The sequence below is a fragment of the Electrona antarctica genome (assembly GCF_951216825.1).
Source record: "Electrona antarctica genome assembly, chromosome: 16".
Lineage (NCBI taxonomy): Eukaryota > Metazoa > Chordata > Actinopteri > Myctophiformes > Myctophidae > Electrona > Electrona antarctica.
This window is the reverse complement of record NC_136797.1, coordinates 340,001-360,583: the sequence shown is the minus strand read 5'-3', so window position 1 is coordinate 360,583 and position 20,583 is coordinate 340,001. Positions and strand designations below refer to the sequence as shown.

At 45.1% G+C, this 20,583-nt stretch overlaps 1 protein-coding gene across 1 annotated transcript in view; it reads left to right on the top strand.

Moving 5' to 3' along the window:
• The first annotated feature begins 240 nt into the window (after positions 1 to 240).
• skp2 (S-phase kinase-associated protein 2, E3 ubiquitin protein ligase) overlaps positions 241 to 20,583 on the top strand; it is a 28,603-nt gene continuing 8,260 nt past the window's right edge. Inside the window, exons 1-5 of the mRNA XM_079524288.1 lie at positions 241 to 406; positions 7,564 to 9,281; positions 10,237 to 10,348; positions 12,004 to 12,198; positions 20,382 to 20,525. Of these exons, the coding sequence (XP_079380414.1) occupies positions 375 to 406; positions 7,564 to 9,281; positions 10,237 to 10,348; positions 12,004 to 12,198; positions 20,382 to 20,525 (2,201 nt within the window). The 5' untranslated portion in view covers positions 241 to 374. The remainder of the gene's footprint in view (positions 407 to 7,563; positions 9,282 to 10,236; positions 10,349 to 12,003; positions 12,199 to 20,381; positions 20,526 to 20,583) is intronic.

Here is a 20,583-nt window from a genome sequence, read left to right as displayed (position 1 = left end):
TGTGTGTGTGTGTGTGTGTGTGTGTGTGTGTGTGTGTGTGTGAAGGAGGGACCCCCAACCACCCATTCAAGATTTGTGTTGTTAAAATTATTTATTTATTATGGCCCATTTTTCAAAATGATCTACAAGCGACGCGTCGTGAGCTTGTAGATCTGCTATATCCAAATAGCCTACAGGGCTTGTTTTCACGGACCTGGTCGCTTGTTTCTCTCTCACAGTCTGGCAACCGTGGCAGGAAGGAGAGTCCCGCTCTTTAAAAGAACTCTTTAAATAAAAACTAAAACATCAACAGTTTATTTATTCATTAATTCATCAACTAACGCGTTAATTAACCAACTATTAACAGCTTCCCATTGTCCAATCACAGCCTGTGGATGGACGCGAGGAGGAGGTCACGTGACGGGAGGTATGCGCTTTGTTTGTTTGTTTGTAAATATATATCAGTTTGTTTCCCACAGCTGCTGAGCTCATAATAATAATAATATTAATATTAATAATAATAAACAGACATATTCATTAAAAAAAACACTGTTGGTCACGTGGCTCGTGTTAAAATGGAGAATGTATTGTTTAATTGTTTATTTAAAGTTTGTTGTTGTTTCCCCGATGCTACTTTTGTGTTAGCGTCACATTGCTAACACCTCCTGTCCCATTGGTCGACTCATTTAACACTGTATTTAAAGCAGTGGTCCGGGGACCACCGGTGCAGAGCCATCTAGTAAGAGAGTGGCGACACTAGGGTTGACTCCCATTGTAACAATGGAATGCGGACGTGCTCATTCTATCTCAATGGGATAGTTCCAATGTTTGGAACTATAGCCCATAGTCACCCGCTTTGTCTCAATGGGATAGTTCCAATGTGTGGAACTATAGCCCATAGCACCCCTGTTGCGAAGGCTTTCACTTAGAGTTCCATATATGGGATAACCCATAGTCCCATATATGGAGACAACATGAAATGAAATGAAATTAAATCTATATTTACCCAGGGTATCTGGGCTAAGCTCAAGAACTTGTTTCCAGCCAGGCCCTGCTCATAGAACACATTTCATCGTAGTGGTTGATGCCTTGTTCAAGGGCATTTCAGCGATATCCAGCGCTGACATCAGATTAATGTAGAAACTCCAAAGATGGATACACAGTGGTGACATCATCGTAACACTAGACTTGCACAGCATAAAAGGCGGCTCCCATGGCTTCTAAACCTGATTCCAGGCAACGCACGCGGTATCTCCAACAGGTCAACATATACGAATCAAGGTATCTGGCTTTACAACCCATATACCTTGAATGGCTTGTATTACCTTGGTTACGAGTCTTCTAGATGAGACAGAATAACTTGCTAATGGCTAAGCAACTCATAGAGCATTGGAGTAGAGGTTTCCACATCCCGGTTAAGTTCGTATCGAACACCACTGTAGCGGGTCCTAACGAAATAATCAGCACTGGTTTGAGCTATTTTACATGGTCGCTTTGTCTCAATGGGATAGTTCCAATGTGTGGAACTATAGCCCATAGTGACCTGCTTTGTCTCAATGGGATAGTTCCAATGTGTGGAACTATAGCCCATAGCACCCCGCTTTGTCTCAATGGGATAGTTCCAATGTTTGGAACTATAGACCATATTGACCCGCTTTGTCTCAATGGGATAGTTCCAATGTTTGGAACTATAGCCCATAGTGACCTGCTTTGTCTCAATGGGATAGTTCCAATGTGTGGAACTATAGCCCATAGCACCCCGCTTTGTCTCAATGGGATAGTTCCAATGTGTGGAACTATAGCCCATAGCACCCGCTTTGTCTCAATGCGATAGTTCCAGCCATAGGAGCAATGTGTAGAACTATAGCCCATAGTGACCCGCTTTGTCTCAATGGGATAGTTCCAATGTGTGGAACTATAGCCCATAGCACCCCGCTTTGTCTCAATGGGATAGTTCCAATGTGTGGAACTATAGCCCACAGCACCCCGCTTTGTCTCAATGGGATAGTTCCAATGTGTGGAACTATAGCCCATAGTGACCTGCTTTGTCTCAATGGGATAGTTCCAATGTTTGGAACTATAGCCCATCATAGTGACACGCTTTGTCTCAATGGGGTAGTTCCAATGTGTGGAACTATAGCCCATAGCACCCCGCTTTGTCTCAATGGGATAGTTCCAATGTTTGGAACTATAGCCCATAGCACCCCGCTTTGTCTCAATGGGATAGTTCCAATGTTTGGAACTATAGACCATAGCACCCTGACCCCGCTTTGTCTCAATGGGATAGTTCCAATGTGTGGAACTATAGCCCATAGCACCCCGCTTTGTCTCAATGGGATAGTTCCAACGTTTGGAACTATAGCCCATAGCACCCGCTTTGTCTCAATGGGATAGTTCCAGTGTGTGGAACTATATCCCATATAGGCACCCGCTTTGCCGAGAGATCAAAGAGTGTCACTACTCTCCTACTCTACAATCTGCACCGGTGGTCCTTGAGGATGTTCCAGGTGGTCCTTGAGGGGTTCCAGGTGGTCCGGGGACCACCAGGGGTCCTTGAGGGGGTTCCAGGTGGTCCGGGGACCACCAGGGGTCCTTGAGGAGGTTCCAGGTGGTCCTTGAGGGGGTTCCAGGTGGTCCGGGCACCACCAGGGGTCCTTGAGGGGGTTCCAGGTGGTCCTTGAGGGGGTTCCAGGTGGTCCGGGGACCACCAGGGGTCCTTGAGGGGGTTCCAGGTGGTCCCCATGCAGCTAAATTATGGGAGAGTTGGTAACCAAATGGACCCTTATTAGATCTTTAACTCTTGAGAGTTATTGTATTCTTAAACATCTGCAACGTCTACACAATTAGAGAATGTAGAATAATTGTTATTTTGGTCAACGTTTGCTCAGTGGTGTCTGCTCGTAGAACGCAGTACCACGCCGTGGTGGCAGTAATATTTTGACGTGTGCGTGCAGGGACGGGACGGGACGGTGCATGTGCGTGCGCGCTAGTACGCGTCCCCATAGATTCAAGAGAAGACACATCTAATCAATCTCGCGTCACCAGACTTTCCAAGTACCCAGTGGTCTAGGTTTACTGGCTCAGATGGTTGAGAAGCACCAAATGAAAGGATAACACACATCTATGTGACAGCAAAAGGATAACACAATAGTTTTTTTGAGGGGTGCTATCCCCTCCTATATCGCGTGCGTGTAAACACAAACTTTGTCCTATTCACAAACATGGAATGCCATTGATAATGAATGGACAGCTTTGAGTGTTTGTGTAAACAGTAAAATGGCTTTTCGGGCTTGACAATAAGGCTTGTCCGCTTGTCCGGGACAAGTATTAAATCTTCCCGGACAAGTGCATTAAAAATGTACTTGTCCCTTGGACAAGTGACTCTTGTTTCGCTTTTTCTGTGACGCTCATACCAGCCAACAATATAGAGCATCGCAGTCCCGGCCCCTTTCATGACGACGCCAGGCCAATGAAATAAATCCCAATGCATTTTTCCCATAGACATTTCAAAACGTATTTATTTAAAGACCTTTTAAGCGTCGTATCAGAGCAGTTAGCAGACTGACCCATACAGCCATATATAAGTCATATCAGAGCAGTTAGCAGACTGACCCATACAGCCATATATCAGTCCTATCAGAGCAGTTAGCAGACTGACCCATACAGCCATATATCAGTCCTATCAGAGCAGTTAGCAGACTGACCCATACAGCCATATATCAGTCCTATCATAGCAGTTAGCAGACTGACCCATACAGCCATATATCAGTCCTATCAGAGCAGTTAGCAGACTGACCCATACAGCCATATATCAGTCCTATCAGAGCAGTTAGCAGACTGACCCATACAGCCATATATCAGTCCTATCAGAGCAGTTAGCAGACTGACCACCATATATCAGTCCTATCAGAGCAGTTAGCAGACTGACCACCATATATCAGTCCTATCAGAGCAGTTAGCAGACTGACCCATACAGCCATATATCAGTCCTATCAGAGCAGTTAGCAGACTGACCACGTCAGCATGTAAACTTGTAGCACTACGTGTGTACTCACCCAGTACTTTGAGTCAGATTTTGTCCTCTAGTTTCATATCCATCTAAGTTCTGGCAGAAAACATATCGTTATATTTATATAACCTCATAACTCCATTTTTGAGGTTTTATATATTTTTTTCATAAATAGATGCTACTGAACACCCTTTAAGTCTGTGTGTTGTTATGAACATATTGAACCAATGGAAAGTATCAAAAAGCGCTTCTGAAAGAACCTCTGAACTCCATTTGATCCTCAAACTGTCAGTAGAAACACTTAACTCCGCTGCTCTGTGGGGGCACTGACTGGGAGCTCAGCAAAAATTTTGTGTGTGTGTGTGTGTGTGTGTGTGTGTGTGTGTGTGTGTGTGTGTGTGTGTGTGTGTGTGTGTGTGTGTGTGTGTGTGTGTGTGTGTGTGTGTGTGTGTGTGTGTGTGTGTGTGTGTGTGTGTGTGTGTGTGTGTGTGTGTGTGTGTGTGTGTGTGTGTGTGTGTGTGTGTGTGTGTGTGTGTGTGTGTGTGTGTGTGTGTGTGTGTGTGTGTGTGACAGACACTAAAAGAGGGTGTGTGCATGTGTGATAATCAAACTTTCGTGTGTCTGTGCGTGCGAGCGTGTATGTGTGATAATCAAACTTGGAGATTCATTGGCATAAACTAAAACATAATTGCTCAGACTCAAACATTCTTTGTTTTGTACTTATACATACAATTGTATAGTACAAAACACTGAAGTCCTTAAACCAGAAACCTAACCTGGGGAACATAGGGACCCCTCCAGACTCAGCGGACTCTAATAGTGATGATTTCGGACCGTACTCCCTATATGGGGAGCACCGAGTCTGACGTCAATATCGGTAGAAGGCGCTATAAGTCTTTTTATTTGCATTGTAATCCCCCTATGTTTTTTTCAGATCGCCTCATTAAGAACTGTTTGAAAAATAAACAAATCATATGAATATGAAGAATCAACTGACAGGAAACCAGTCAAAGTGTTATTGTTACTGCTGCTGAATTGGTAAAATCTTCGCTAGAAACACTGTATCAAATAAGTGACTGCAGGCTGTCGTAAACGATAGAGAGCCACCTCCCTGACAAGGACAGTTTTGTTAAATTATGTTTAAATTCATGGATGAAGGATTGAATAAATAGGTTAATGAAAATATGTTTGCAGGCCATTTAGGCCTATGTTTATGATAAACGGTTATTCTCTTAAAATAACATAGGCCTATTAATATTATATCAATAAATTAATATTATATCCATATTATCCAGCAACATGAAAACGGTGCAACACCTTGGTGGTGCACTGCCTGGGGGAGAATACACCAAAAAATAGCCGATCTATAAGCCGATCTATAAGCAACGTGACGTATTGTGAGCTTGTAGATCGGCTACTTTTGGTAAAGAATTACCAAAAGTAGCCGATCTACAAGCTCTGCTCCCAATACGGACGTTTGGTGTTAACAGAAACAGCAGTCCAATAAATTACTATCTAGGCCTACATAATGACGTTTTAATGTATTTATCGCAATTCAATGAAATAATTTGTTATATAAAATATATTTCTTCATAGCAGGAATTAATGAATATTAATAAAACTTATGTCCGTGACTTAATGTGTCTCACATGCATGTATTTAGCCTACGTTTGTGATAAAGAATCTCGCAAATATATTCTACAGCAAGCAACTGATTCCTCTCCTAACGTCATCATGCGCTGGGCCTGGATGATACAATGAATCAGATTAGTAATACTATTGCAAATGAATACACTTGTTTTATTATAAATAAAATAAAACAATTTCAAATAAATGCACAGATCATTTGTCTCGAGATCTGTAGCTTCGAGATGCGCCAGGGAAGAAAAGAGAGGGGTAAACAAACGTTTAAAAAGTACATTTGTGTTGATTTCTTTCTTGGTTCAACTTCTGCGTCATCTGAGTTGGAGCGTGTGCGTGCAGAAGCAGCGCACGTGCTTAAGCGCGTGCATGTGGGCGCAAGAGCGAGCTTGCGCAATGCATTATGGGGTAGATTCGCTTCGCTGTGTTTTTGTAGTGACCATCGGATGGTCCCTACGATTCCCGGTGCATTGTGGGATACTTAAGTCCACTACATTAGGGTGCAAAAATGCTCACTACACATTTGGACACTATAACAAAATGGCGGAACCCCAAAGTAGTGCACTATATGGGGCTTAGGGAATGAATTCCAACGCAGCCTTGAGACTATATGGGGCTTAGGGAATGAATTCCAACGCAGCCTTGAGACTATATGGGGCTTAGGGAATGAATTCCAACGCAGCCTTGAGACTATATGGGGCTTAGGGAATGAATTCCAACGCAGCCTTGAGACTATATGGGGCTTAGGGAATGAATTCCAACGCAGCCTTGAGACTATATGGGGCTTAGGGAATGAATTCCAACGCAGCCTTGAGGCTCATACGGTGGTTAAGTGACCACTGAACTACACAAGCCGCGGTGAAGAGCAAACCAACTATAATCTGCATTATAGAGTCTGATGGCAGTTAGGGTTAGGGTTAGGGTTAGGGTTTAGGGCTAACCCTAACCCTAACCCTAACCCATTATAGAGTCTGATGGCAGTTGGCATGAAATCATTATAGAGTCATCATTATAGAGTCATCAAATCATTATAGAGTCATCATTATAGAGTCATCAAATCATTATAGAGTCTGATGGCAGTTAGGGTTAGGGTTAGTAGTCTACCCCAGTCTGATGGCAGTTGGCATGAAATCCTGCAGCATGACATAAAAGGTGGATTAACAGTTTGCAGAACAGTTAATACAGTTAAAAAAAATCAGTGGACGACACACCTGATAAAGCATTACACTTGTTTACAACAGGGTCCACCCTTTTCAATTCATCAGAACATTTAAGCTAGTGCTGCGGGCTAAGATGGAGTCTGAACAGGTGTGGGGTGACAGGGCTCTGTGCCCCCCCCCCCCGCTGTGGGGTGACAGGGTCTTCTCTGTGGGGTGACAGGGTCTTCTCTGTGGGGTGACAGGGTCTTCTCTGTGGGGTGACAGGGTCTTCTCTGTGGGGTGACAGGGTCTTCTCTGTGGGGTGACAGGGTCTTCTCTGTGGGGTGACAGGGTCTTCTCTGTGGGGTGACAGGGTCTTCTCTGTGGGGTGACAGGGTCTTCTCTGTGGGGTGACAGGGTCTTCTCTGTGGGGTGACAGGGTCTTCTCTGTGGGGTGACAGGGTCTTCTCTGTGGGGTGACAGGGTCTTCTCTGTGGGGTGACAGGGTCTTCTCTGTGGGGTGACAGGGTCTTCTCTGTGGGGTGACAGGGCTCTGTGGCCGCCCCTACCTTCTGGAATGCTCTCCCCAAACACATCAGAGACGCCCCCTCCCGGTTGGTAGGGAGGGGGCGTCACTGAACACCCACCTGTATAGAATAGCCTTTCCAAGCTGACTTGTTTTTACTGTTTTATTGCTTTTCATTCTGATCCTTGACTTGTTTTTCCTAATAATCGTTGTCCTTGTCTTATGTCCCCTCCCCCTGACCCCCCCCCCCCCCCCCCCCACACACACAGACCTCTACGGGAGCTCTCCTCCACGGATCTGAACGTGATGACGAGCTGCTGCCTCCAGAGGAGCAAACGCAGGAGGAAGGAATGTTCCTCCACGGTTCCTCTGGAGTCTGAGAGCACAGGAGAACAGCTCCATGGTCAGAACACACCCCAGGGTCTCCTGGAGTCTGAGAGCACAGGAGAACAGCTCCATGGTCAGAACACACCCCAGGGTCTCCTGGAGTCTGAGAGCACAGGAGAACAGCTCCATGGTCAGAACACACCCCAGGGTCTCCTGGAGTCTGAGAGCACAGGAGAACAGCTCCATGGTCAGAACACACCCCAGGGTCTCCTGGAGTCTGAGAGCACAGGAGAACAGCTCCATGGTCAGAACACACCCCAGGGTCTCTTGGAGTCTGAGAGCACAGGAGAACAGCTCCATGGTCAGAACACACCCCAGGGTCTCCTGGAGTCTGAGAGCACAGGAGAACAGCTCCATGGTCAGAACACACCCCAGGGTCTCCTGGAGTCTGAGAGCACAGGAGAACAGCTCCATGGTCAGAACACACCCCAGGGTCTCCTGGAGTCTGAGAGCACAGGAGAACAGCTCCATGGTCAGAACACACCCCAGGGTCTCCTGGAGTCTGAGAGCACAGGAGAACAGCTCCATGGTCAGAACACACCCCAGGGTCTCCTGGAGTCTGAGAGCACAGGAGAACAGCTCCATGGTCAGAACACACCCCAGGGTCTCTTGGAGTCTGAGAGCACAGGAGAACAGCTCCATGGTCAGAACACACCCCAGGGTCTCCTGGAGTCTGAGAGCACAGGAGAACAGCTCCATGGTCAGAACACACCCCAGGGTCTCCTGGAGTCTGAGAGCACAGGAGAACAGCTCCATGGTCAGAACACACCCCAGGGTCTCCTGGAGTCTGAGAGCACAGGAGAACAGCTCCATGGTCAGAACACACCCCAGGGTCTCCTGGAGTCTGAGAGCACAGGAGAACAGCTCCATGGTCAGAACACACCCCAGGGTCTCCTGGAGTCTGAGAGCACAGGAGAACAGCTCCATAAGAAGACCTTCCTCCAGGAACATCTGCCTGATGGGACCACCCCCATGGAGGTCCTCCGTCTCCTCCACGATGAGAACACACCCCAGGAGCATGATAGGCCCACCAACCACCAGGAGCACGATAGGCCCACCAACCACCAGGAGCACGATAGGCCCACCAACCACCAGGAGCACGATAGGTCCACCAACCACCAGGAGCACGCTAGGTCCACCAACCACCAGGAGCACGATAGGCCCACCCACCACCAGGAGCACGATAGGTCCACCCACCACCAGGAGCACGATAGGCCCACCCACCAGGAGCACGATAGGCCCACCCACCAGGAGCACGATAGGCCCACCCACCAGGAGCACGATAGGCCCACCCACCTGGATCATGATAGGCCCACCCACCTGGAACATGATAGGCCCACCCACCTGGAGCATGATAGGCCCACCCACCTGGAGCATGATAGGCCCACCCACCTGGAGGACCTCCTCCATGGGACCTCGTGCTCTCCAGAGGACCATCTCCTCTCCACCTCCTCCACCTGCAGTGGGAAGGAGATCCAGGAGAACTCCTGCTGTGGGAAGGAGATCCAGGAGAATTCCTGCAGTGGGAAGGAGATCCAGGAGAACTCCTCGCATTTTGTTCTGGCCCGACGCACACCGAGGAGGAAGGAGTCCACATCAGGTCAGAGGTCACTTTATTCTCCTTCTCCCCCCCAGTTGGCCAAGGGGGGGCGCTATAGCTCCAGTTGGCTAAGGGGGGCGCTATAGCTCCAGTTGGCCAAGGGGGGCGCTATAGCTCCAGTTGGCCAAGGGGGGGCGCTATAGCTCCAGTTGGCCAAGGGGGGGGCGCTATAGCTCCAGTTGGCAAAGGGGGGGCGCTATAGCTCCAGTTGGCCAAGGGGGGCGCTATAGCTCCAGTTGGCCAAGGGGGGCGCTATAGCTCCAGTTGGCCAAGGGGGGGCGCTATAGCTCCAGTTGGCCAAGGGGGGCGCTATAGCTCCAGTTGGCCAAGGGGGGGCGCTATAGCTCCAGTTGGCCAAGGGGGGCGCTATAGCTCCAGTTGGCCAAGGGGGGGCGCTATAGCTCCAGTTGGCCAAGGGGGGCGCTATAGCTCCAGTTGGCCAAAGGGGGCGCTCTAGTCTTCTCCCTCCAGTTGGCCAAAGGGGGCGCTATAAGGGGGGCTACAAGGGACAAGGGGGCGCTCTAGTCTTCTCCCTCCAGTTGGCCAAAGGGGGGCGCTATAAGGGGGGCTACAAGGGACAAGGGGGCGCTCTAGTCTTCTCCCTCCAGTTGGCCAAAGGGGGCGCTATAAGGGGGGCTACAAGGGACAAGGGGGCGCTATAGCAATCGTTTGAAAACTTTGAACAGGCCTCGTTTGGCCACAAAGCCATGCAACTTACTCATGAGGAACACATCTGTCACTTTGACCAGTAAGCTCCGCCCTCAGATTGTCCGCCGTTTTGAGCAGTTTGAAAAATGCTTAAAAGTGTTGTTGTTTACGTTTGCAGGTGTTGTTTTTGTTTACGTTTACAGGTGTTGTTGTTTACGTTTAAAGGTGTTGTTGTTGTTTGCGTTTACAGGTGTTGTTTATGTTTACAGGTGTTGTTTATGTTTACAGGTGTTGTTTATGTTTACAGGTGTTTCCATGGAAACGTTACCAGATGAGATTCTCCTGAGGATCTTCTTCTGTCTTCGTCTTCCAGACCTTCTGAGAATGTCTAGTGTGTGTCGACGCTGGAATGATCTGACGTAATGTTGTTATTATTATTATTATTATTATTATTATTATTAGTGTGGTTGCCCGAAGGGCAACCTGCGAACGCAGTGAGCATTTACTATGAGATCATGTCTGTCTGTGTGTGTGTGTGTCACGCTGTAACACCACCCGCCCGCCACCAGAGGGCGCAGCTGCACGCACGCACACACTAAGGCTGTCCCCAAACATTCAAGGTTCGAATGTTCGCTCGTTAGGGTTGGCACTCGAATCTTAATTAATGGGCTTGAACCATTCGGTTTTTTTTTAAATAAAAAATATTATTATGTTTTACCTTTTTTTATTAATGGGCTTGAACCATTCGGGGTTTTTTTAAATAAAAAATATTATTATGTTTTCCCTTTTTTTATTAACTCGAAAATATATCTCGGCGAGAATGCGATATGAGCATGTAAAAAAAAGTAAGTTTCTAGTGCATTCCTGTCAGAAGTTATGATTTTTTTAAAGAAATATCTCCTAGTTCTGCTGTCCCATCTCCCGTGCATCTCTTAATTTGGTGATTGGCCTGCAGCTGAGTTGATTGACCTTTCTCACCTTGTTCTGTGAGAACAAAAGAGTTCCATTGAATGGAATGTCTGACGTGTCTCTCTCACACACACACACACCAGCATGATCGCTGACAGGGGGAACCGTTCTTAGCCATGATATATTAGCATATGCTCTCTAGCATCACATCACAAAAAGCAGGGAACTCTGATCATTGTTAAGCACTTCAATGCGCTTCTGAGAATACACAGGTGGGACAAATAACGAGCAATATACGCTGTCTTAGCTGCCTGCGAGCAAGCTCACATGAGCTTGCAGATCAGCTGTTTTCGCGGAGCCACTTGACGGTGTGTGTGTGTGTGTGTGTGTGTGTGTGTGTGCGCGTGTGTTGGGAGAGACGAGAGAGATTGATAAAGAGCAGGGGAGACGCGCTGCGCTCTGATCGAGACGGATATCTCAAAGGTTATTTTTTTTAATTAATTAGAAACAAATGGTCCGGATGTTCGCTCGAAAATTCTTGCCGAAGTTCGAGTCCTAAAAAAAGGGCTAAGGTACAGCCTTAGCACACACACACACACACACACACACTAATACATCTTTAAAAAAAAAAGAAGAAAAGAACTAAAAAAAAACCTTAAAGTACGTAATTTATTCTAATTGTTGTTATTGCAATTTACGAGCTGCGTTCGCTTCCCGCATTTGCGCGTCTTACTTGTTATTCTTCCTGAGTAACCTACCTAACTTCCGCTGTGATTGGTTCCTTAAAGCTGTTTATAGGAGGGGCTAGCACCTTAAAGCTGTTTATAGGAGGGGCTAGCACCTTAAAGCTGTTTGTAGGAGGGGCTAGCACCTTAAAGCTGTTTATAGGAGGGGCTAGCACCTTAAAGCTGTTTGTAGGAGGGGCTAGCACCTTAAAGCTGTTTGTAGGAGGGGCTAGCACCTTAAAGCTGTTTGTAGGAGGGGCTAGCACCTTAAAGCTGTTTATAGGAGGGGCTAGAACCTTAAAGCTGTTTGTAGGAGGGGCTAGCACCTTAAAGCTGTTTATAGGAGGGGCTAGAACCCCTTTAAAACTCAGCAACGAAATGTGCTAATAAACTAAAAAGCAAGAGAACCAACATTTGCGATTCCGTGTGTTTTTATCCAGCCGTGACGAGTCGCTGTGGCGCAGTGTGGATCTGGGCGGGGCCAGTGTGGATCTGGGGGGCGGGGCCACCCACACGGGGCCTAGTGATTGGCTGATCACAGGGGGCGGGGCTCTACAGAGGGTGCTGATGGCCGGCGTGAGGAAGCTGCGATGCCCCGCCTCCTTCATCTCTGAGCTCCGCCTGTCAATCACACCGTGAGTACACACACACACACACACACACACACACACACACACACACACACACACACACACACACACACACACACACACACACACACACACACACACACACACACACACAGCAATTAATGCAGTAAATGTTAGTTTGCATGCTGGAAATATTATATACCCAAAACAAAGGGAGTCTACCAACGCGCCTCAAGAACAGTTGTATATGATTAAAAACAAAGGGAGTCTACCAACGCGCCTAACCCTAACCCTAACCCTAACCAATGCGCCTCAAGCCTGAAACGGCTGACCCGGTGCTTCACAGGAGGAGAGGACACTGGAGACTAACGTTTCCACCTTGCGGGTGGAAACGTTAGTCATTCTGTATACTTTATAGCACCTAATAAAGGGCTCTAAATGAAACGTTAGTCATTCTGTATACTTAGCACCTAATAAAAGGCTCTAAATGAAACGTTAGTCATTCTGTATACTTAGCACCTAATAAAGGGCTCTAAATGAAACGTTAGTCATTCTGTATACTTAGCACCTAATAAAGGGCTTTAAATGAAACGTTAGTCATTCTGTATACTTAGCACCTAATAAAGGGCTCTAAATGAAACGTTAGTCATTCTGTATACTTAGCACCTAATAAAGGGCTTTAAATGAAACGTTAGTCATTCTGTATACTTAGCACCTAATAAAGGGCTTTAAATGAAACGTTAGTCATTCTGTATACTTAGCACCTAATAAAGGGCTCTAAATGAAATGTTAGTCATTCTGTATACTTAGCACCTAATAAAGGGCTCTAAATGAAACGTTAGTCATTCTGTATACTTAGCACCTAATAAAGGGCTCTAAATGAAACGTTAGTCATTCTGTATACTTAGCACCTAATAAAGGGCTCTAAATGAAACGTTAGTCATTCTGTATACTTAGCACCTAATAAAGGGCTTTAAATGAAACGTTAGTCATTCTGTATACTTAGCACCTAATAAAGGGCTCTAAATGAAACGTTAGTCATTCTGTATACTTAGCACCTAATAAAGGGCTCTAAATGAAACGTTAGTCATTCTGTATACTTAGCACCTAATAAAGGGCTCTAAATGTCTGTGCTGCTCCAGTGTCCTCTCCTCCTTCTGCAGTTGTATATGATTGATTGATTGATTGATTCTTTATTTAAGGTCACATTCCCACCTAATACTTCGGTAGACTCGATGCGAATGGGCGGAGAAGTTGGGATTCTTGCATATTTAATTTGCTGCGGTTTGACTTCACACTGTCATCCGCAGCAATTGGAAACGCAGCAGGGGGGACCTTTATCAATGTGTTCCATTCATAAACTAGCCTACACAGTGAAATCTATGGTGATACAATTATAATCATAACGTGCATGTGTAGTGCCGTCTGGGACTGGACCCACCCCCCCCCCCCCCCCCCCCCTCTCTCTCTCTCTCTCTCTGCACGCAGCCACGCACTGTTCTTTTGGGCATGGCACAGCGCTGAGTGCACTGATATAACAGACAGCAGCGCAAAATGTTTACAAGTTTATCGAGATGAAAGTCCCTACTCCCCAGTCCCCACACTGTGACAGCACTCCATGTTTACGGCACGCACAGACAGACAGACAGAATATTCTGTAGGCTATACACTGCAGTGTTTTTATGTGTTTCCTTAAAGGACCACTTCGCCACTATTCAACCTAGTCTGTGTGTTTTTAATCATTAGCATATATGCTAAAATGCGCCCGTTTATTATCATTGGTGTTCTGTAGCTCCGTGGGCGCACTTCCAAAGCTGTCCACCATGTATGTATTTGTCCAAAAATGATGTAGGTGGTGGACACTCGGTAGGCTTTCAGAAACTACAGGGACAATGGACAGGTAGGCTTGCTGTAGCTAGCCTAGCTGCGAAGGACACCCCCGTCTACACAACAACAAACGAAAACAACAAGTCAGTATGGCTGCTCCAGGGGATTTTTTTTTTTTTTTTTTTTAACATATTTTTGCAGAATCTGCGTTAGGGTCGTTATATGAACCAGAAATATACAGAGGAAGAAATGCATTGACGGGTACAAGAGCAGCTGCTAGTTGCTGCATGTGGATGTGTTGACTGTTGCCTGCTGGAGCGACCTAGCTAGTAGCTTTCCCTGGTCCAGTGCGTTGCACACGCAAACCTTTCTGCCCAGGAAAAGTGTTTTTCTGCCCAGATAGTGTTGACTGTGTTACTGGGAACCGAAGCCCGATGGACCAAGAGGGACATTCAGATTGAAGTAAGTGTTCAATGTATTTACAGCTTATTTGTGTATGTGTGTCGCCACACCGTATTGTTTACATGTAGCCACACCGTATTGTTTACATAAGTGTCAGAGGCTAGGCACGGCTTCAGCCTACAACTTTTCGGTCCAAACATCTTCTATTCGTTCAATTCAAAACTGTATGGCATGTCATCTGAAGCAATGTTAGCCATGGGCATGGGCTCGTATGTTTCAGGGCTAGCAATGTAAACATTCAAGTGTTATACCTGTGTCCATTAGGTCAGCCCAGATGGGTACAGAAGGCTGATGAAGCTGAAGATGTCTTTGATGGACTGATGGTGAGCCATACATACTCAACTCAAACTTTATACATAAAGCACATTACTGTATTTGCTGTATTTTGTTTGACCCCCTAGAAAACTAGATGACACGTCTCAAGGGCATATCATTTTCAATAAAGGTTCACATATTTATATATGCTTTTACAAAGACCAGTGGTCAACCAAAGTCCTGTACAATGTAGTAAATATACTGTCATTTATACTATAGGCCTACTGTGTCTCACACAGACGGTTTCACACTGTAACACTTTACTGTCATTTATACTATAGGCCTACTGTGTCTCACACAGACGGTTTATACATGCTTTTACAAAGACCAGTGGTCAACCAAAGTCCTGTACAATGTAGTAAATATACTGTCATTTATACTATAGGCCTACTGTGTCTCACACAGACGGTTTCACACTGTAGTATTGAATTGTGTTTGTAAATCACACTAGATGACAGTGCATTGACTTTTAACCTTTTGTAATATCTCAAAAGAAAAAAAAAGATCATTACTGCATCAAAAGTAATCAACAAACTATACTATAAAACTGATGACAACATTGTACATTACACAAGCAAAGTGCCTTGCACTGATTAATAATAATAAAACTATTTGTATAGCACCTTTCATGACATGGAATGCAGCTCAAAGTGCTTTACATGCAGAGCAATGGTGAAAAAAAAGAAACGCAAGGCATAAAACATTGAAATGGCAGTAATGCAATAGTGAGGACATGAATAAATCTAAAAGCAAGAGTGTATAAGTAGGTCTTGAGCTGTGCTTTAAAAATGTCTAGAGACTGCCTGTCAAAGGTACAGTGGGTGTTTGTTCCACGCCGTCGGCCCGTAGAAGCTGAAAACTGCTTCACTGTGTTTTTTTGTTGCTATTTGTTAGGCACATCGAGCAAGCCAGCTGTGAGGACCTGATGGGGCGGTTTGGGACATATCTAGGCAGGCAGTCATAGGTCGGAAGGTCACAGATGCGAGACCATTGAGAGCTTTATAAACGTAAAGTAATTGTAAAATCAATCCTAAAAACAACCGGAAGCCAATGCCGTGACACTCTTAGTTTTAGTTAAAACTCTGCATGGCTGCCGCAAGTTGTAATCTGTCAATTGTTTTCTTTGGCAGTCCAGAATAAAGTGCATTGCAGTAATCAAGCCCAGAAAAAACAAAGGCGTGGATCAGTGTTTTTGCATCATCTAATAAGGCTCTGATCTATACAATATTTCTAAAGGGGGAAAAAAGGCAATCTTGGTAACATGATTGTGTGAATTAAAATTCAATTCAGAATAATGACCCCCAAGTTCTTTACTGTACTGTTACTTTCTACAGTCAGGTTGCCAAGTCTGCTTATTATTATGATTGATATGTGATACTCTGTTGTATCCTACCTACTAATTTGGTCAGTAAACTTAACAGTATTGTATCACATGAAACGTACTGTACATAGCCTACACACTCAATCGTCCATTCCAGTAATCAGTGAGTGCTTTCACCATTACTGACTCTACGTCTTCTCTCACCACAGCATGTGCGTCTGCTCCTGTCCTGTCCTGTCCTGTCTCGGCCAGAAGCAGCTCCAGCGACGTGTCATCATGCAGAAAGCCTGAAAAACCACCTGCCTCAGTGACCTCTGACTATAGAACATCTAAAACCACCTGCCTCAGTGACCTCTGACTATAGAACATCTAAAACCACCTGCCTCAGTGACCTCTGACTATAGAACATCTAAAACCACCTGCCTCAGTGACCTCTGACTATAGAACATCTAAAACCACCTGCCTCAGTGACCTCTGACTATAGAACATCTAAAACCACCTGCCTCAGTGACATCTGACTATAGAACATCTAAAACCACCTGCCTCAGTGACCTCTGACTATAGAACATCTAAAACCACCTGCCTCAGTGACCTCTGACTATAGAACATCTAAAACCACCTGCCTCAGTGACCTCTGACTATAGAACATCTAAAACCACCTGCCTCAGTGACCTCTGACTATAGAACATCTAAAACCACCTGCCTCAGTGACCTCTGACTATAGAACATCTAAAACCACCTGCCTCAGTGACCTCTGACTATAGAACATCTAAAACCACCTGCCTCAGTGACCTCTGACTATAGAACATCTAAAACCACCTGCCTCAGTGACCTCTGACTATAGAACATCTAAAACCACCTGCCTCAGTGACCTCTGACTATAGAACACTGCCTCAGTGACCTCTGACTATAGAACATCTAAAACCACCTGCCTCAGTGACCTCTGACTATAGAACATCTAAAACCACCTGCCTCAGTGACCTCTGACTATAGAACATCTAAAACCACCTGCCTCAGTGACCTCTGACTATAGAACATCTAAAACCACCTGCCTCAGTGACCTCTGACTATAGAACATCTAAAACCACCTGCCTCAGTGACCTCTGACTATAGAACATCTAAAACCACCTGCCTCAGTGACCTCTGACTATAGAACATCTAAAACCACCTGCCTCAGTGACCTCTGACTATAGAACATCTAGTTTGTTAGTTTCCAGTTCAACCATAGAGCACTGTTTTTATATATATATCTGTAGACTTATGTAAATCAGTACTATTAAAAGATAGTTGATTTGATGTCAAGTTTGTTTTATTTCATGTAGGCGTATGGTATTTATACATTTTGACCAATTCCTAATACTCGTTGAGGCTCAAACTGTCATGATATTGCATCAAAGGCCACCGTGATACAAATCATTCACATGTCTGTTTATACAAACAAGACCACAATGGAAATAAGTCTGACTTTATTTCAGTGAATGTGTTTTATAGTACTGTAACATAAGGTTTAAAAATCAAGGCAACACAGGCAAAGTTTGTCCTCTACTCAGATTACAAAAATCAGACTGTGTGCAAGAATCCCAGAAGAAAAAGTATCAATATTGCTATATAGAAATACTCTGTTACAAGTAAAATTCCAGAATTTAAAATGTACTTCAGTAAAAGCACGACAATATTGGTAAAGGTTTAGGAGTAGTACATGTCTAATATTTGAAAATTAGATCACATTGATTTATCAATCCAGATTGTGTACAACAGCAACATACAAAGTAAATTGTATCTATATAATATACTGTATACTTCATGGGAGTTCCTTGAAAGCCACTTCTTCATCTCTTGAGTCGAAGACAGCCACCGAGACCTCAGCGCCTGCATCAAATAAAGTATTATGCAATTATGGGCCTCTGACCAATCATGAGGCAATATGGTAAACAATAAAGTTTTTCATTTTTGCAAAAATGTTGAAAAATAGCAAATGTACAAGCTCACAGCACGGCACCAAGTGACGCACTGAGCTTGTATATCTGCTATTTTTGAATAGCCAATGCTAATACAGATGCTTTCCCGGTTTTAAATGCTTTTATGTTTGGTTTGTGGTTTGCAGCTTGATATGGAAAAATGTAGCTCTGGTCCATAGCCTTACTCTGCAGAGTAAGGCTATGGACCAGAGCTAGGAAAAATGGTGGTGTTTATGTGGAGGGTATTCCAGTTACAAACAGCAAAAAAGGTATTTAGCTGTAAGCATCAGAGACACTCGGTATGTCAAATTAATTTATAGACATCACAACAAAAACCACGTGTAACAACAACCATGTATTTTGAAAGGAAATGCATGTGGTCTGACTGGTCTCCTGTAATGCAATCGCCATTCATTCAGTGTCTGTGTACACACCATTGTAGCTTTAGTTTATTACCACATACCTCTGTTTTGCTTCGATGATGATGATGTTCCGCGTCAATTCTTCCATTAGATTGCGGTCGAACTGGAAGATATCTGCGGTGGTGAAATGTTCACTGCACACCCAAAGTGGTTTGAGTACAGTACAGAGTACAGCTGGATGATTGCATCTGTATTTTCGTCATAACGAGTTCTAAAAACAAAGCCAGCCAGAGTCCGACGCACGGATACTTTCACCACCGACACACGTTCAAAATCACTACTATTACCGCTACTTACTTACCAGAGACTAGGCTACTAACTACTATACCACCACTACTGCTGTTACTATTACTACCGCTAAATATTAGCTATTATTACTTCTATCGCTTTCAACTCCAAACAACAACACGAGAAACTTTCAGCTTCCTGGGGGCCTAGGGCTGCCTGTCTGTCTGTCTGTCGCGCAATGCACTGTGGGTAATGTAGGAAATGAGCGCACCGTTCCTCGGCTCGTTACATGAGCCGCTGTCAGCCACTGTATCGCCAAATGAAAATATTTAATTTTTTTTATGAACGGATATCATACTAAAGCATGACAAATGCCATGTTATAGTGGCGAACCGATCCTTTAAGCAATTGATTAATGTACTTGTCCTCATTTCGATCAGGGCTAAAGTCTCCTCATTCGACCACGTCTATCCACGGTAACGGGACATCTTTGCGCTGCGTAAAATATGCCTTCTCCGTCTCCAACTGTGTTCAGCTCCTCACCCGCCACATCGTTTGCTTAATTTCCTTTATTTGCTGCGGATTGCATTCCCACCTGCACCGAATCCAAATCAAGTGCGATTGGAAGCGAAGCAAAACCCCCGTTTTTGGGCGGAGTAGAATGCGGTTCTTTGATACGCATTAGGATTGGAATGAGCCTTCATACCTGCCAAACGAAGCAAACTTTCGGACAATGCGCAGCAGGATTTGTTTTAATCGTAGTAAAGCTTTCTGGTGTGAATGTCACCTTAAGTGTCATGCTTCCGAAGAATAATATATAATAATAAATAATATATACGATTTATATAGCGCTTTTCAAGGTACCCAAAGTCGCTTTACAGAACAGAAGTAAAAACAATTTTATTAGAGAACTATAGTTAAAAGGTTAAAAACTAGAAAAACAAAATCAAAAAGGACAAACAAGAAAGGGTGTGTGTGTGTGTGTGTGTGAGTGTGTGAGTGTGTGAGTGTGTGAGAGTGTGTGAGTGTGAGAGAGAGTGAGAGTGAGCCAGTCTGAAAAGGTGGGTTTTGAGTGTGCTTTTGAACATGTCAGCTCTGATGTGGGCTGGGAGTGAGTTCCACAGTGAGGGGGCGTGGCCACTGCGAAGGCCCTGTCACCCCAAGTTCTCTTGAAGGACTTGTGGGGTTCCAGTAGGTTGGCAGTGCTTGACCTGAGGGAGCGGGTGGGGGCATGGCGTTGTATGAGTTCAGAGAGGTAGAGGGGGGCCTGGTTGTTGAGGGCTTTGTAGGTGGTGGTGAGTTTTTTTTAGTTTGAAGTCAATTCTGAATTTGACTGGGAGCCAGTGCAGTTCACGACAGGTGTGATGTGGTCCCTAGGCCCAGCCTAGGCGTTCCAACAGTCTGATGGAGGCACAAAGCTAGCTGAGCCCCTTTTAGTGAGTTTTGATGCTCTGTATCGCCACCCTGAGGGCATTTGTTCGTAGTGGTTATGGAGGGTGTGTGTGTTGTCCTCAACTATTTGAGAGGCCTTCTTTATTGAGAGGCCTTCTTTATTGTCAGTTTTTTATGGTTTATGGTTTACAGGTCTGTTTTTATGTTCCAGATGTTTTATACATCTGTGGTTATGTTCCAGGTGTTTTGTAGATCTGTTTTTTTCGTTACAGGTCTTTTATAAATCAGTTTTTTCCGTTCCAGGTGTTTTGTAGATCTGCGAGTGCGTCAGATGGACCTGTCCAACTGCACCGTCTCCACTTCCTGTCTGGAGAGCATTCTGATTGGCTGCTCGCGACTCACTCACCTGAGCCTGGAGTCCCTGCTGCTCTCTGATAGGATAATCCAGTAAGTGGGGGCGTGTTCTCTCCTCCGCGTCATCAGTGCCCATACCCGAGGCGGGGTT